This window comes from Emiliania huxleyi, assembly GCF_000372725.1.
Source record: "Emiliania huxleyi CCMP1516 unplaced genomic scaffold EMIHUscaffold_577, whole genome shotgun sequence".
NCBI classification, from domain to species: domain Eukaryota; phylum Haptophyta; order Isochrysidales; family Noelaerhabdaceae; genus Emiliania; species Emiliania huxleyi.
In genome coordinates, this window is record NW_005197670.1 from 1 (window position 1) to 16,233 (window position 16,233).

The 16,233-nt window shown below is 64.2% G+C and overlaps 4 protein-coding genes across 4 annotated transcripts; 2 read left to right on the forward strand and 2 right to left on the reverse strand.

Moving 5' to 3' along the window:
* Nucleotides 1–12: 12 nt before the first annotated feature.
* Nucleotides 13–3,876, reverse strand: EMIHUDRAFT_120102 (hypothetical protein; the record flags this gene model as incomplete). The annotated part of the gene is made up of 5 exons (XM_005764874.1): nt 13–248; nt 280–614; nt 715–742; nt 1,131–1,845; nt 2,294–3,876. Coding segments are annotated over 5 exons (2,897 nt in total), but the record flags the coding sequence as incomplete, so codon positions are not given.
* A 3,255-nt stretch (nt 3,877–7,131) lies between these two features.
* Nucleotides 7,132–8,695, reverse strand: EMIHUDRAFT_425229 (hypothetical protein). Its single transcript, XM_005764875.1, has 3 exons — nt 8,417–8,695; nt 7,912–8,337; nt 7,132–7,460 (listed from the first exon to the last, which is right to left on the reverse strand). The coding sequence occupies exons 1-3, from the start codon at nt 8,678–8,680 to the stop codon at nt 7,398–7,400; spliced, it is 753 nt and encodes a 250-aa protein (XP_005764932.1). The 5' UTR covers nt 8,681–8,695; the 3' UTR covers nt 7,132–7,397.
* Nucleotides 8,696–10,546: 1,851 nt separating this feature from the next.
* On the forward strand, nt 10,547–11,500 carry EMIHUDRAFT_120105 (hypothetical protein; the record flags this gene model as incomplete). Its single annotated transcript, XM_005764876.1, has 1 exon — nt 10,547–11,500. One exon carries the CDS (start codon nt 10,547–10,549, stop codon nt 11,498–11,500), a length of 954 nt encoding a protein of 317 aa, XP_005764933.1.
* A 4,163-nt stretch (nt 11,501–15,663) lies between these two features.
* On the forward strand, nt 15,664–15,885 carry EMIHUDRAFT_48342 (putative Lipoyl synthase; the record flags this gene model as incomplete). Its single annotated transcript, XM_005764877.1, has 1 exon — nt 15,664–15,885. A coding segment is annotated over one exon (222 nt), but the record flags the coding sequence as incomplete, so codon positions are not given.
* Nucleotides 15,886–16,233: the final 348 nt, after the last annotated feature.

The window sequence follows — 16,233 nt, forward strand, 5'->3', positions numbered from 1 at the left end:
TACTACGGCCACCTACACGGAGGGGTCGACGAAGGTGCGCGGAAGAGGCGCAAGGCAGCCAGCTCGGGCGCGCGCCACGCGCCGGGCAGCGAGGGCGGCGCGGCGAGGGCGGGCTTCGGGCAGAGTGCGGGCGGGAGCTCGATGTACGACGCGATGGTGTCGCAGGTGACGAGGGCGAGCCGCAGCAGCACCACCTCGACCAGCCCGAAGGCGAGGGGCCGGTTCCGCTCCGCCAGCCGGTGCAGCGCCTACAAGGCGCTCGGACTGAGGTCCCTGGACGGTTCCGAGAAGGTTCCGCTCCGCCGGCCGGCGCAGCGCCTCGGTCGGGATCTCAAGCAGACTGGCGCTGCTCGAGGCGGCGAGTACGCCCGGCGCGGCGGCGGCGGAGGCGGCGGAGGCGGAGCGGAACGGGAGCGCGGGCACGAATCCGGCGACCGGCGTGGTGAGCGCGTGGAGCAGGTCGAGGAAAGAGGAGCAGCGGCTGCCTGCTCGGAACGTGCGGAGCGGGGCCGCCTCCGCCGACGGCGCCGCCTCGTCCTGCGGCCCGCTGGCGGCGGCGAGGCCGGCGGCGATCGCGTCGACGACGTTTCCGCCGCTGCCGCCGCTCTCGGCCGCTGCGGAGATGCCGGCGGAGATGCGGTGAGATATGCCGAGATGTGGGGAGATGGGGGGAGATGGGGGGAGATGGGGGGAGATGTGGGGAGATGTGGGGACCTGCGGAGATGCCAGCGGAGATGCGCGCCTGCAGGAAAGTTCCAGGAAAGGTCCAGGAAAGGTCTAGGAAAGGGCTGCGGAGATGCCAGCGGCGATGCGCGCCCCCAGGTCCTTGCGCTCCTCTCTGCCGCAGCGGAAGTACTCTTCCTCGGTCCGCCAGAGAGACACCTCGCCTAGAAAGGGCCGTCGAGGGCTAGAAGGCGCCTCTCCTCGCTCCGCAAGAGAGACGCCTCCCTCGCCTTGCAGCACGACGACAAAGGCCGGCGCGCTGCCCGCCTAGTGTCTTGTGAGAGTGTGTGTCTGTGTGTTGCTCCGGCGTGCCGCCATCTCCTGTCCAGCGTCCTCCCATACCGCGCCGGTGCCGAGTCCGATCCTCTGGCTGCTCTTCACCTTCCTAACTAATACTCACTGCCGACCTGGTGCGGAGAGCGGAGCCGGTCGCCACGCTGGTACTTGCGCACCGTCGCCAGCGCGGCGAGCGCGGCGAGGTGCTGCCCGTCCAGCTGCGAGAGCACCTCCACTGAGGAGAGAACCCTCGCCCAGTGCGCTTCGAGCCCGTCCGCCGGCGTGCGGGGCTCGGCGGCGGCGGCGGCGGCGGCGGCTTCTGCGGCGGCGGCGGCGGCGGACCGCACGCCGCCGCCGCCGCCGCTGCCCGCCCCAGAGGAGGAGGAGCCCACCGCCGCAGCGCCGCCGGCAGAGGATACACCGTCCGCGGCAGCGAGGTCCGGCGAGAGGTCAGCCGGGCCGCTGGCGTGAGGGTGGCGGGGCACCTCGAGGTGGGTGAGGCCGCCGCCCTGCTCGTCGTTGCGGATGATGCGGTTCGTCCGCGACCGCCGCTTCAGGTCCTCGCGCAGCTTCTCGGGATGGCGAGCCACATCGAGCATCAGCATGCCTCGCCGGAGCAAGCGCATCCTGGGAGTGGCCAGCATCGCGTCGGCGCGGTCGTGGTCGTCGGGCCGGTGCTCGGGCGCATTCTGAGTCGTGACGTCCGCGGCGAAGGCAAACAGGGCGTAGCAAGCCGCGAGCAGCACGCAGAGGCACGCACAGAGCACGACCGACGGCCTCTCACGAGCGGCGTCGGCGAGCGACCGCAGCTGAGCGAGGGCACTTTCGCTGGAGAGTCCAAAGACGCTGCCGAGGATGGCGAGGCAGACGAGAGTGGAGAGAGGGGCGGAGCGCATTTGTATAGAGGGTCGAAGGTGAGAAACCCGACGCTTAGGTAGAGACGCTTTGCGGGGCCGCGAAAGCCGATGGGAGAGTCGGGCCTCCTGGGTTGGTGGAAGAAAAGCTGCCGGACGCACTGGGAGACCCGTGTTATGGCCCTGCGACCGCGCACCCCCCAGGGCTAGGGCTCTCTTGCCCGCAACCCGATCCCAATCGTACCGCCTTGCGTTTGTTTCATCTAACATCGAAGGCTAAGCTCAGAAAAAATCTATCACCAATTTTTTGGGGGCTTCCAGGAGCCTTCGCCAACTAAAAAACACAGCACCGATGACGACTTAGTGTGGGGAGGGTCGGCGAGCACTCACTCACTAGGTTTTCCCCTACCCCCCCCCCTTTCACTTTAGATGTGTCGGACCATACATCGTAGGACGGCACCTCATCGGCGCGCAGAGACACGGGCGGGGTGCCCGTCTTGATGACGCCGAGAGCGGCCGCGGACCCACTCAGGTTTTGGGCGTTTGCGAGGACGACAGTGAGGCACATCAGCGCATAGATTCGCTCCTCGTCACACATCCGTTTGTCGCTCACGACGGATGTCAGGTCGGTGACAATCTGCGACCAGATGGGGCACTGCCGCACCCGGCTAGCAGCCTCCTCATCCAACATATCGAAGAGGCAGGGACAAGTCTTCTTCCCAAGCTCGAACTCATCTGCTGTCACGAGGCAGATAGACTGTTCAGTGGAGATCCTGTTCTTTGTGTTGCCACCAGAGTTCCTCCGGAAGCCACTTGCATCCACGACCGCGTGGGCGTCGTCGGGCTTGAGCAGGGTCTGCAAGAAAATCTTCTCCGGCTGGTCGTCGTGCCAAAGTGGCGACGTGTTCATGGGCATCGCCGCCTGTAGCAAGTTCGCCTCCTTGCGGTTTGCCTCCGTGCCGTGCATGCGTTTCTCCGCTTCCAGCTGGAGCGTGCGGAGAGTGGCCCACTGCACCGCACACAGCCGAGAGAACTTCACCCACAGCCGCGACGTCGTGGGGGCATCAAAGTACGGTTTGAAGCAAAAGTCGCTGACTCCTATGCAGGCCAGAGCGAACTGAGTGCTGGAGCTGAGTAGGTTGAAGACTGGGTAGCTCTCTCCCCTCGCCGCGATCTTTGCCCACTCCCGAATTTTCGTGAGAATGTCCTCGACAAAGACGTAGTCTGCACCAGTGCTGTCGGGACGGCAATCGTCGCGGCCGACATTGTACATCGTCGACTCCCAAGTGCGGCGCTGCTGCTCAGTCAACTCTGTGGACGCACCCTGGTCACGACACTGCTTTTCGATGGCACGCTGCTGCGCAAAGTACTCGTCGGCATCGAGCTGCATTCGCGCCATCTCAGCAGTTGCCTCCATGCCCGCTCCACCGCCGACAGCATCGAGGGCACCATCTCCTTCCGGGAGGGCATGCTCGTCTTCGGAGAGGGCATAAGTGCCGGCGGCATCTGAGGCGGCATCTGATGCACAAGTGACTTTGGCACCGGTGACGGCGGCATCTCCATCAATGGTGGTGACGGCGGCATCTCCATCAATGGTGCCTGCACCCGCGCGATGAGAGGCGGCGCGATTGAAGGCGAGCTCGGCGGGGGCAGAGATGGTGGCGGCGTGGGCGCGATCGAAGGCGAGCTCGGCGGAGGCAGAGGTGGTGGTGGTGGTGGTGGTGGTGGAGGTGGTGCCGCCCGCGGCAGCGGGCCTGCAACGAGCATCACTTGCAGAGGGAAGGGGGAACTTGGGAGCAGTGGCGGGTAGGGCGGCGGGTAGGGCGGGGGCGGAGCAGTCGGGGGCGGGGAAGCTGGCGGCGGAGATGGCGTTGGCGATGGTGCTGATGCTGAAGGGGATTGGGGGCGCACGACTCGAGGTCAAGACGTCAATGGAGAGTTCCTTCTTGGTGACGAAGGCGTTTTGCGAGCGGCGGCTTCCTTCCTTCGGCGGGCCGGCTCGGTTGCTGTAGACAGCCCACATATCGGCACGTAATCCACGGACAACAGCGTCTGCTTCTGGCGACGCGCTCGGGTCAAAGTCTGGCATGGCCTTTTCGTTGGGCCGACGTACGTGCTCGACCCAGGCATTCTGGGCCTTTATCCAGTCTTCCAGTCGGCCTCGGAAGTCCTTCCTCTCGGGACGCTTCATCGTGGCAGCGTTAGGTGCACTGGCAAATGCGAGCAAGCAGTGGAGTGTCAATGGCAGCATCTGGGGCGGCCGCCACCGAACACGTAACGGAACACGTCGGACTATTGTGGCTTCTACGGCTTTATTACGCGAGCCCCGACCTTGCGCAAATCTGAACCTAAATTGGAGAAAACACTGGGCGGGCCAGCACCGTTTCGGCCTCCGCCGCCGTTTTCGCGCGCGTTTCGCGACTTCTTCTTCAGCGCGCCTTCTTAGTTCTTTCTGCTTTCTTTGTCGTGTCAACAAACGAAACGAAACGAAGAAAAAGAAACGAGGCACATTGTGCGCGAGGGGTGTGTGTGTGTGTGTGTCGTGTCAACGAACGAAAACGAAGAGAGAGAAAGGAGGCAGATTGTGCGCGAGGTGTGTGTGTGTGTGTGTGTGTGTGTGTGTGTGTGTGTGTGCGTGTGTGTGTGTGTGTGTGTGTGTGTGTGTGTGTGTGTGTGTGTACTCAACGCTCAAGGAGGAGGTCGAGGGCGGCGTTGAGGCGCACGCAGGGGCTGCCGCTGCAGCGTGCGAGTGCCACCCGCGCTTGCTCGCGGGGGTAGCCGCAGGCTGCGAGGTTCTCCACGAGGGCTCCCTCGCCGCCGAGGTGGTTGGGCGGCGTGAGGACGGGCCCCTGAGTCAGCCCCTCGCCGCCGAGGTGGTGGGGTGGCGTGTGGACGGGCCCCTGAGGCAGCGCCTCCTTGCGCGGCGGAGACGTGGGGCCCCTCTCGCGCTGCTTCCTCTTCTTCTCTTTTCTCTTCTCTTCCGCGCGATCCTGGGCCGCTGAGCGCGGCTTCCGCTGCTTCCCAAGGGTCGGGCAAGTGCGCACGTCGTGGCCAGCCGTCTTGCAGACGGAGCAGTGCGGTGCACGCGAAGTCCCGCCACCACTGGCCGTGCGCATGCCATCGCGGGGCACTGGCGGAGGCAGAAGATCGACAGGTACTCCATATGCGGCGGCTCGCGCTGCCTCACGGGCGGCTAGCGCTGCGGCACGCCCCGGAGCCGTTTCAACGCTACGTTGGTTTGCGTCGAGTTTGTCCCAGCGTAGGTGGGCGCGGCATCTCTGCCGCTCCGAGAAGTTGTACGGGTCCGCAAATGGCTCCTGCCAAGTCGACAGCTGCTCTCGAAACACCTGAAGAAACAGGGGGGGTCTTGGCTAATCTCGGCTAAATCTCGAGCTGGGCTGCTTCTCCATAAAGTAGCACACGCACCGGGCACTTGTGCACCATCTCGCGCCACGCTCCCCGGACGTGGAGGTCGACGTCCGCCTCGACAATCTGGTCGACCATCTTGTGGTAGAGGTCGGAGGAGACGACCGTGCCAGCCTGCTCGTTGACCTTCTTGAAGTAGGCCGTGTACGCCTGCGCGTTGAAGGAGGCCTCTCCCTTGTTGCGGATGATGTCGACCGCGGCGCAGAAGACGTGCGAGAGGGAGAGGAGCTTGAAGAGCTCCGGCGCGACTGTTGGAGCAGTGGCGAAAACGTGGGGGGGGGGGCTCAGTGAGGGGGGGGGAGAGGAATAAAGTGGAGGGCAGGAAGGGAGGGGGGGGGGGGGGGGGCGCACAGGAGTTGGGGGACGGGTGCAGCGCATGGTGCACATGCTGGAAGCCGAGGCCCTCAAAGCAGGGCTGCTCGGGGAACTCGTTTGCCACCGCCTGTGGTTTGCCCCCCCCAATAAAGTAATAATGCAAGAGGGTATCGTGAGGGAGCGGGGCTGGCGGGGCCCGGGCGTACTCCGACGGCAACGAAGACGTCGGGCTCGAGCAGCCCCCACTTCAGCAGGAGCTTGATGAACTTGGCGTTCCACGCGTCGCCATCCTTCTTCTGCTTGGCCGTGAGAGCCTTGGAGGGCCATGGCTCGACCACGCGGTCGAGGAAGACCATCTTCTTGCCGAGGAGCTCGAGGTACTCCCCGCTCGCGAGGCGCATGGTGCGGAAGGTCGGAATGGTGCACGTAGAGCTGCGCGGCAAACGATACGGGCGGTCGGGCGGTCAGCGCACAGGAGCAAGAGAGGCTAAGGATGGTGGGGTGAGCGGGAGCGGCGCGAGAAACCTCTGCCACTTGCGCTGGTCGAGCGGCTTGGCGGTGCGGGAGTTTCGCTCGAAGATATGGTGAGCCTCTGGATTTTGGCACATGAGCGCTCCGCAGAAGCCGTGCTCCTTGTAGGCAAGCGCGGTGCCGCCGGCCGAGGCGATATCGTACGCCTTGACGTGGACGTCGTTCGCCTCAAAGTAGGCGGCGGCGACGACCTCATCGCCGCCCGGGAAGCCGTCCTGGAGGAGCGTCGCCTCCTCCCAGAACTCGGCGATCGTATCCGGGCAGAGACGTCGAAAGGCACTCATCGCGGCAACAGAGGCAGAGGCCGTTGCTGAAGGGAGCGAGCGGCGACAATAAATTGTTTTATTCCAGGTGAGGGGTGACGATTGCTGGTGAGCGCCAGCGCGCCCCAAGAACGGTGGGGTGCCCTCGACCGCGCGTCCAAGTCACTTGGGCGGACGAGCGAGCGGCACATGGCCTGACAAAGAAATCGGAGTGCGGCGACGAGATCGAAATCTGGTTGGCGACAAATACGTTGTTTAGTCTGAGACTGCCTCAGAAGGTAGGTCAATCAGAAGCACAGATCTGACGGCAGTCTGTGCGCGCACTCTGTGCGCGTCGCCAGCACCTCCTTCTCTCCTCGTCGAACCCACCACCATCTCCCCTTTCTCCTCCTACCTATCTGTCTAGTGTGTGCCTACTGGGGGAGCAGACGGCTGAAGCTGCCCCCAGCAGGCGTCTTGACGGGTATCAAAAATTCTTCCCTACAAAAGAGGCCAACGGACCCGAGAAGTATTCGGCGCGGCTTTCTCATAGTTTGGGCCCCGGCCTTTGCTTTTCGTCTTTCTTCTCGCGTATGAACCTCTTCTTGTTCTTGCACTGTTGCCCTGTGGGATAGGCTCGATCCCGCATGGTACGGGACCCCTCGATTGTATCGTCCTCCCTCACAGACGCGCTCCTCCCCACTGAGCTCCTTCCTACAGCCTCTGAGCGCAGTGGAGCACTGTTCCACGCATTTAAAGTGGTGTCCACAGCCGATTCTATACGTATAAAACAAACGAGATCGTACAGAGTTCACGTAAGGCGACTAGAGACACTCTTCAGACAGGACGAGAGCACAAGCCGGTGCCGGATCTCAAGAACAAAGGCAGCGAAAGCCTCCATAAATTATTGCCGAGCTCAAATCGGTGAGGGGCAGAGGGGTGCTACGGGCTGGCCCGGCAGGCGTCACCACGAGTAAATCAAAAGCCGCCTTGACTTCAGGCGAGCTAGGCCCGATCTTCGTGTCGCGACTTAGTGTGTCGACCGGGAGGCCCGTGCGCGGCGCACAGTCGCCTTCTTCGGCCCGCTGCGCGCCTGAGGAGTTTGGGGGAGGTGAGGCGGGCTGAGGAGCGGCTGGATATGGGGGCCGCGTGTGGAGAGAGAGAGAGGGAGAGAGAGAGAGAGAGAGGGAGAGAGAGAGAGAGAGAGAGAAGAGAGAAGAGAGAAGAGAGGGAGAGAGAGAGGGAGAGAGAGAGGGAGAGAGGGAGAGAGGGAGAGAGAGAGGGAGAGAGGGAGAGAGGGAGAGAGGGAGGGGAGGGGCGGAGAGAGGGAGAGAGAGAGGGAGAGAGGGAGAGAGGGAGAGAGGGAGGGGAGGGGCGAGGGGCGAGGGGCGAGGGGGGAAGTGAGAGCGAGAGCGAGAGAGGGGAGAAAGAGCGAGAGAGAGGAGAGGAGAGAGGGAGAGAGAGGGAGAGGGGGGGGGGGGGGTCTAGACGTGGGGCTGGGGGGGGGTGGTGGTGCGGAGCGGAGCGCGGGAAAATCAGGGCACCTGCGAGTTGGCCGGCCGTGCCTTGGCCGCGCTGCGGATCTTCTCGAGCTGCTGCCAAGGCGTTCCTGGAATGTTGGCTCGCCGACCCACCAGGTGCCGGAACGGGCTCATCTTGAGGCCTCCGAGCCCGTTCATGTGGCCGGGGTGTGCCCTCTTGAACAGCTGCGCGAGCGCCGTCGGAGAGAGCTGGCGCGGCCCGCCGACCGCGTCCACGAACGTGATGGCGCCCTCCTTGGACAGGAACACCTCCCCGTGAGAGAGTGAAAATATCTTGGTCTGTTTGCGACAAGCCCGCAGCGCGTCGTAGCCGGCGCACAGGAAGCCCGAGTTGATCATGAGGGCTAGGTCCGTGTTGACCCTCTCTCGCTCCCCGGCGGCGCGAACGATCGTGGCCGTGCCATCGGGTGCCCGCCTCCCAGCGGTGTCCTGTGAGGGAGAGGGGCGCGTGTGGCGCGAGCACGCCACTGAGCGGGTCGCGACACGCAGGGAAGGGAAGGTGTCGTACCGGAACCCGAGACGACGCCGAGTATGCCCTCCCGCCGCCGCGAAGGCGGCGCTCCGCGCGGTGCTCGGCAACCAGAGCTTCGAGCGCTCCGTGGTGGATCTCAAAGCTCCTCCCGCGCATCTCGCTTACGAACGCAGCCGTCTCTGCGGGCGACAGGTCGGCGACGGACACCACGCCGCGCGCCGCGAGATATTGAGCGGCGTGTGCCTCGGCACTGCTGTCGTACTCGCCCAGGGTGGGCAGGAACCCGCAAGGCCTCAGCATCGCAGCGAATCTGCGTCACGGCGGTGCCAAAAAAGTAAGCACACCCCACTCTGCGGAGCAGGCCGAGGAGTGGGTCAGCGAGTGCACGCACTGCTCGATGGCGGTCAAGCTGACGCACGATGGTTCGCAGCTCTACATCGGGCACAACACGTGGCGCGGCCAATACCACATGATGCTGCGCGTGCACAAGCGCTATGAATTTACACATCGGTACGAAAGGACCCCCTGAAGCGAAACTGCAAGCAGCGTCTCCTGCTGCTGGCACGCCTGCGACAGCGCGTCCTTGACCTTGCGTGGGCGTGGGATAGCTGGGACCTGCTGGTGAGCGTCGATATGGACTTTGTGGCGTTCGATCAGTCGCGCTTCCTCAAGATGATTGCAGTCGGCCGTCTGCTGCACGTCACGGCCATCTTTGGCATGTCCGTGCACAATGGGTCTCAGGGAAGAACGTTATATTACGATCTCGACGCCATATGGCCACCAATGGCCGAGCAGGGGACTCTAGGGGTTGCTGGCTGGGGTGGGAGCGGTTGCCTAACGCCAGTGCGCTCAGCCTTCGGCGGCTTTGGAGTGTATTACGCAGAAGCACTTCGGACTGCCGCACCCAAGTACGAGGGAACGGCTGGTTGGCTCGGCAGCCACAAGACTGAGCACGGTCCGTTCAACTTTCAGCTCGATGCCGCTGCTAGAAATGTCAATGTGCAGGGAGGGGTTGGGAGGGGCTTGCTCCTGGTCGACCCGTCCTTCAGGCCTGTTTACAGGTGGGGAGGGAGCTGGCGTCACTAAACAGAAAGAAGCCAGGACTAGTCCGATTGCACACCCACAAAGAACCCTGCACAAAGACCGCACGGGCGGGGACCTGTTCCTTTTTACCCATCTCACAGTAGAGGTGTCCGTTTTTATTTATTTATTTATTTGCAGATGCAGTCAGATGGAGCATGCTCCGACACCGCGACACGCACACTTCGCACACGATTTCATGACCTCGCCATGCGGCTCTTTGACATCCACCTCGCGGCCCGCTGCGCGGCTCCTCGAGCGCGAGATGTGTCGTCTACGAGGCGGCGGCGAGCGCAGGCGGCGGCGGCGCGGCGGCGCGGCGGCGGATCGCGGCGCTGACAACGGCAGCAATCTGCGGCAGGCTGCTGCTGGCTGCTGCAGCAGCTGCTGCTGCTGCTGCTGCTCCGCTGCTGCTGATTGTGGCTACGATTTCTCCGATCACCCCGCCCGCCCGCTCCGCCCCGCCCGCCCGCCTCTCCCCGCTTGCCCGCCCGCCCGCCCGCCCGCCCGCCCGCCCGACCACCCATTCCCATCACCATCTCACATACCTTCATATAGGCGCTCGAGACCTCCTCTCGCTGCCTACTCGCTGCCTCGAGGGAGGAGGGGAAGACGTAGGGTTGAGCTGGATTCGCCTTTCCTGAGGCCCCTCCCCGAAAGGCAAGTCTTAGCCTCACGAAACCCGAGACCCCTCCCCGAGACCCCTCCCCACCACCCCAATCCCCCCACCCCCTTGCTCCCCTGTGGCGCAGCCCCCCCGTGTTGCTGCGAGTCGGGATTTTCTTTTCTTGCACAGCTAGAATTCTTTTCTGTGTTAGTGCCAGTGCGCGCCAGTCCCGTGCCCAGTGTTGAAGAAAGAAAACGGACCGCCCAAGGGAGGGATGGGAGGACGGCACGCCGCCACCACACAGGGGATTTAAACCCAGACGAGGGATGGGGGAGGAGGACAGGGTCCCCACCTGCACGAGCAGGATTTCACCATTTTGGCTCGCCAACAAGCCCTCGAGTTGTATAATACTTTTTTGCTGAAGCTCTCCCCATTGGGACGTCGACTCTCAGGCAGACACGCGAGCAACGCGGGCGGTCATGAGCCAGTACACGGGCAAGGCGGTCGCCGCCGCCGGCCGCTCGGATCACTTCTTGGCGCAGCAGGCGGCCGCCGAGCGCGACTCGGAGGACGTGGCGCCGGCGGGAGCTGCGGCTCGCAAGGCCGCGGCGGAGCTGCGAGCGCAGCTGCTGGGGCCCGTCTCCCGCACCGGCGCCGAGCCGACGACACTGCTGACCGGCTACACGCCAATGCCGATCGGCAACAGCTCGGCAGCGGCAACGGCTCCAGCAACGACTGAGCCTGCGCCAGCAGCCAGCCGGCCAAAGGCGGCGATGTCCAAGGCCGAGCGCCGAAGGCAAAAGAAGGGCCCGGCTCAGCAGCAGCACGAGCAGGCGCTTGCCGCTCCGCCAGAGGCCGCGCCGAAGAAGAAGAAGCGCAGGCGCGACATCCCGCCACAGCCGGAGGAGTCGTCGGCCCTCGACGCTGTGGACCTCTTTGCCACCGCTCTGCCTTCGGTCCTGGGCAGCGGCGACGCCGCTCCCTCCGCCGCTCCGCCTGGGGCGGCGAAGAGGAAGAAGGAGCGCGCCGCCTCTGCGGTGGACGCGTCCGAGATGGACGGCATCTTTGGTGACGGAGAGCCGGTCCTGGGCCCCGACGGAGACGTGTACCGTGACCTCAAGCGAGTCTGCCGCGACTGCGGCGCCGGCTTCATCTTCAGCGCGAGCACACAGCTCTCCCTGGCGGCGCGTGGCTTCTCCGGCACGAAGACGCGTTGCGAGCCGTGCGCGAAGCACAAGAAGAACCGCTACGGCTCCAAGCCGGACGGTGCGGCGACGGGCAGAGGTGGCGCCGGTGGCGCCGGTGGCGGTGGGCGCGGCAAGGGCGGCGGGCGAGGCAAAGGCAAGGGCGGCGGCCGAGGCAAGGGCGGCGGCCGAGGCAAGGGCGCGGCGAACGCCTCCAAGAGGGAGGTGCCCGGCACCGTCTCGTTTTAAATTGACTGGGTGTATAGGACGTCAGTCTCCGCATAGACGACAGAGAGGGCAAAATCCAAAAACAAAACCGCGTCTCCATAAATCTGTGTGACTACCAATAAAACACCTCCCCCACGTCTCAGTACTCTTCGACCGCGGTGTCGACGTGAGACGGGGGCGCGAGGCGCGTCCGGCGACTGTGGCGCATCGGTCGCGCTCCGTGTTTTCGCAGTATGTTGAAGAGCAAACGTCGAGTAATCCACGACCCTCGACCTCACGTCAAAGGGCGTCCCAGTTCGACTGCATCTCCTCCTCGCTGAGCAGCGGGCCCATCTTCGGGGCGCTCGATCGGACACGCGGTCCCCGAGACGAGTTGCTCTTGCTGGTGCTCCTAGCTGTAGTGGAGGCGCGGCCTGCGGTCCTGAGCGACATCGCTCTGGCGCCGCCGCCGCCGCGAGCCGCCCCTGTTTCTCTCCCCGTCTGCTTCAAGTTCGTGTTTCTCTCCGTTGGCGATGCCCTTCTTCCGCCGTCGGTGCTCACCTCTGCTGCTGCGAAGGGAGCGGGAGCCTTCTTCCCAAACGCCTCCTTCCAGCCTTCGCCTAGAACCTCCTCTGCCGGGCCCAGCGTGCAGCCACGGCTGTCGCAGACTAGGCCGCCCACCAAAAAATAGGTGTGGCTCTGCATCAACTCGCGTGCGGCCGCCTGCTCGCTTGTGAGGCTCACCTGGCTCCGCCCGCAGGTGCTAGGAGTTCTTGCGCTCTCCCCGATGTTGTCATGTGGCGATCCGGCAGACGAGAGAGGCGATCCGACAGGAGCAGGCCGACTCTCCGAGGCCCGTCCAACCTCACCTTCGACGTGCACACGCAGCGCTGCTGGCGGCCGTTGCACGCGGCCCTCGTTAATCAAAGAGGCGTAAAACGCGATCTCGTCGGGTTCGCTCACTGCCGCCGCTGTCAGCTCTGGAGGTCGTGCCTCTTCTTCGGCGGCAGAGCACTTCTGCGCCGCGACGACCTCCGCAAAGCTTGGCCACACCTCGTCGCTTGCTGCCGCACTTCTCCGCTCTCCCGCGCCAGCTCCAGGGTGGTCGCCAACGACAAGAGGAACGTGAAGCGTTCCCGCGCTCGTGCGAGCGAGGATTTCAACGGATGCGGCGGCGTGGCACTCTACTTCGATTGAAATGTCGCCGTCCTTCTCCAGCACTCCCAGGCCATCTGTCCCCAGCCCGCCGCAGTTGACGATGAAGGCAGAATGCATCGGCAATTCCAATCGGAAGACCAAATCTGCGCCAGAATCGTTGTGGAGCAGCAGCCGACGAGTCACAGGCTTGACGGCAACGTCAGCGGCACGGAAAAATAGCGCGGGAGGAGTGGCGTGGAGCCCGTTGTCGGGACCGGCCATACACATTGGGGCTGCGTTTTTGTGTGCGTGCTTGTCTGTTACGGTTCTGTTCCAGTCTCCGAACGGTCGCGCCCGTCACCCGCCCGCGGGCCCAAGTCAAAAATTGGCTTTCTTTTGGCGGGAATACCGAACAAGGTTCCCACCCACTCACAGAAATTACACAAAATCACAAAACCTTGCTTGTTCTATGGGGGGATTTAGATGAGAGAGAGAGATTTTTAGCCCCCCGCTACCCAGTCGCAGTCGTGCGACGTAGCGGGGGGCCACGACTACGTTTACGAAAACATAAGTTGTTGCGCGAGGTGTGAATTGTTCCGCCCCCAGAAGCCCCATTTCGCCTCGAGCCCCAGCAAATCTTTTGACGATGCACGCGCCCCAAAAGCGGCGGCAAAGGGCGGGTGACCGCAGTGCGTTCGCCGTTGCCTCTGAGGAATGGCCGAGGCCGGCGCGAAGGCTGCAGTCGCTGCGCTCAAGGACGCGACCCTGATCAAGTCCAAGAAGGCCGACTGGCGGCTCGTCGCCGCGGCGCAGGCCATGCTCCGCGGCGATCACCCAGATGAGTTCGCCGCGGCTGCGGCGATGGGCAAGCCGATAAAGCAGCGGAGGGAGGTCTCAAACTGGTTGGACAAGCTCCGCGAGCTGGAGCGGATGCGCGCGTCGCTGCGCAGCCAGCCCGGGGGCAGCGGATCGGCGGCGGGCAGCAGCTTTCTCGCGCAGGTGGGCAGCAGCCTCCTCGCACAGCCTTGCTGGATTGACGAGCATGCACCGGGCGTGCAGCAGCTGCGCGTGTCGGCGCCGGTCATCTCGCCCGGCAAGCAGCACGCGACGCGCTCGCTCAGCGCGGTTGTGACGACGCCGTTCGGCTCGAAGCGTCCGGCCAGCGCGACGGTCGAATACACGCTGCCACCCGACGGCGAGCCGGCGAGCGCCTCAAAGCGGCGCGGCGACCGGCACCGCAAGCGCGAGGAGCGCGCCATCAGGTCAATGGACTTCAGCGAAGCAGCGCAGACCCACGCCTGGGTACGGCTGCCAGTCGATGCGCCACCGTATGGGCTTTCTGCGGAGCTGCTGCTCAGTTCGGCTTGGATTACGCGGCATCTGACCCTGATCGAGCCGGGGAGCTTGGTGGTGGGCGAGCTGCAGCTCGTTGACGAGTTGACTGCTTTTCGCGAGATCCACGTGACGGTCGACGACGCCCACTTCCGCCCCTTGTGCGGATTTCCCGGATATTTATATCCGAACGTAGGCGATTTAGATGACTACCTCAAGAATCCGGTAGCCCCAGACGGGGAGAAGTGGCCGTCGTCGATGTTGGAGAGTAATTGCTGTGGTGCGCCAGTGCAGCTGATGACGATCACCTCCGACGTGAATGGGGTAGGGCGATCAACAGATGCTACGATGGTTGCTTGGCTGCGTCACGACTTCGAAAGTGATGGCTGGGACCACGTCGCCTGGGACTTGGTAGGACGCCACCAGGTCAGTGGCGCGGTGGCGATGGGACGTGTGCCTGAGACGTCGTATGAGTACCTTGCAAAGTTCTATGATGATTTCTATGGAGACAGAGCCACGTTGCGGCAAGACCAAGCCATCATATCATCTCTGACTGCGTCGAAGACCTGTGCTCAATGCAAGGGTGATGTGCCGGATGTTGCGGTGCGCTGGCGATGCGATGCGTGCGACTTTGATTGTTGCTTGGCGTGCGGCACCTCGCAGCAGGAGGACGGCCTTAGTACGGCGGTGGGGTATGATCTGCCTCCCGCGGCGGGAGAGTCCCAAGCCGAGAGCAATCGTCGCAGGGAGCGTCACCGCAAACGCGAGGAGGCAGCTATTCGCGATCTTCACAGGTGGTGCGTGGGAGGTCGCGTGTGCGCGTGACCGTGCTCCGTGGTGTATTTATTTCGAGTTTTGGGACTTTTTGTGTAAATGTAGCGGGGGGCCCCGCCGGAGGCTGGTTACTGATAGCAATACCAAACAACTCTAACACTCACACGTAATTTGGGGCCTGGAGCCCTGTTCACGCGCGCGCGAGACGTGCAGACAGGGTTGCCAGGTGAGAGCGAATGGCGCGGTTCACGCCTCGCACAACAGAGAGAGAGAGATGCGCTCTGCATGGTGGGACATAAAAGAGAGCGAGTTTTGTTTTAGATGTGCCAAGAGAGGGGTAAATATTTCCCTAATAAATAAATAAATAACACGGGCACGCCAAACGAGGGGTGGGAGAAGGACAGGGGGTTTGTGCCGCGTCCCGTGCCCCCGAGTTCATTTTATACACTCCCCAGGACACCAGGACAGGGGGTCCCCACCTGCACGAGCAGGATCTTGTAAGGACGATCAGGGACACAGGGGAAGGGGAGCGGGGAGCGCATCGCGACACGGAGGGGGGCTGGGCGGACTCAAAGCCGGTGAGTGTGCCAGTCCGCGCCAGTCCGCGCCCTTGTCGTGCCAGTGTGCTGTTAGAGAGGCTTGTGTTCAAGAATTCTTCTTTCGCTGCCTCGCATCAAAGCTTGAGCTCTGCTGAGAGCAGACATCGAAGCGGACGGTTCCGCACAATTTTGCCGACCCCGATGCTCGCCCTCTGCCAACAAGCCCTCGCGCTCCGCTGCGGTCCGCCCATGCTGAGCACCGCTCGGCCGACGCCGGAGCCCGCTGCCGCCGCAGCGGCGGACGGCGGAGCAGTGCTGCAAGGGGAAGCTGCCAAGCAGTGGCTTGCTGAGCGCGGCATCGTCCGGCACGACATGGCGCCGCAGGACCACGACCGCGCGGGGTACCGCTCGGAGCCCGTGCGTCCCAAGGTTGGCGGGGACATGCCGGACGGGCCGCGGCCGGGCTGGTTCCACGTGCCAGCGCCGGGCGGCTCGGAGACGCGGTACGCGGAGCTCAAGGAGTCGCTAGAGGCGCGGCGCGCGGACGCAGGCGGCACCAAGCTGGCCACCGTGTGCGAGGAGGCCCAGTGCCCGAACATTGGCGAGTGCTGGAACGGAGGCACTGCCACGATCATGCTGCTCGGCGCGCGCTCTCTGCCTCTGCCTCCGCCTTTGCCTCTGCCTCTCCTCTCTCCCTCTCTCCCTCTCTTCCTCTCTCCCCGGAGCCCGAGAGAGAGAGCCTACCTCTCCCGCGGGAGCCGCTCTGCCCACACCCCACGACCGAGCAAGACGCCTCGCCGCGCCGCTCCCCTCCCACAGGCGACACCTGCACGCGAGGCTGCAAGTTTTGCGCCGTCAAGACGGACGCGGCGCGCGAGAGCCTCCGGACGGAGCCGCGGAGCACCGGGAAGCTTCTAGGAACCTTCTGGGAACCTTCCCCCTAGGCGCCCGAGCCTCCGGACGAGACGGAGCCGTGGAACACCGCCGACGCGG

What these genes read in the sequence shown, in the direction of transcription:
- EMIHUDRAFT_425229 (XM_005764875.1), bottom strand. Translation starts at nt 8,680, where the DNA reads ATGCTGAGGCCTTGCGGGTTCCTGCCCACCCTGGGCGAGTACGACAGC. An exon ending in CGGCGTCGTCTCGGGTTCCG is followed by an intron (nt 8,338 to 8,416) that starts GTACGACACCTT and finishes TCTCCCTCACAG; the next exon opens with GACACCGCTGGGAGGCGGGC. An exon ending in CACGGCCGGCCAACTCGCAG is followed by an intron (nt 7,461 to 7,911) that starts GTGCCCTGATTT and finishes CAAACTCCTCAG; the next exon opens with GCGCGCAGCGGGCCGAAGAA.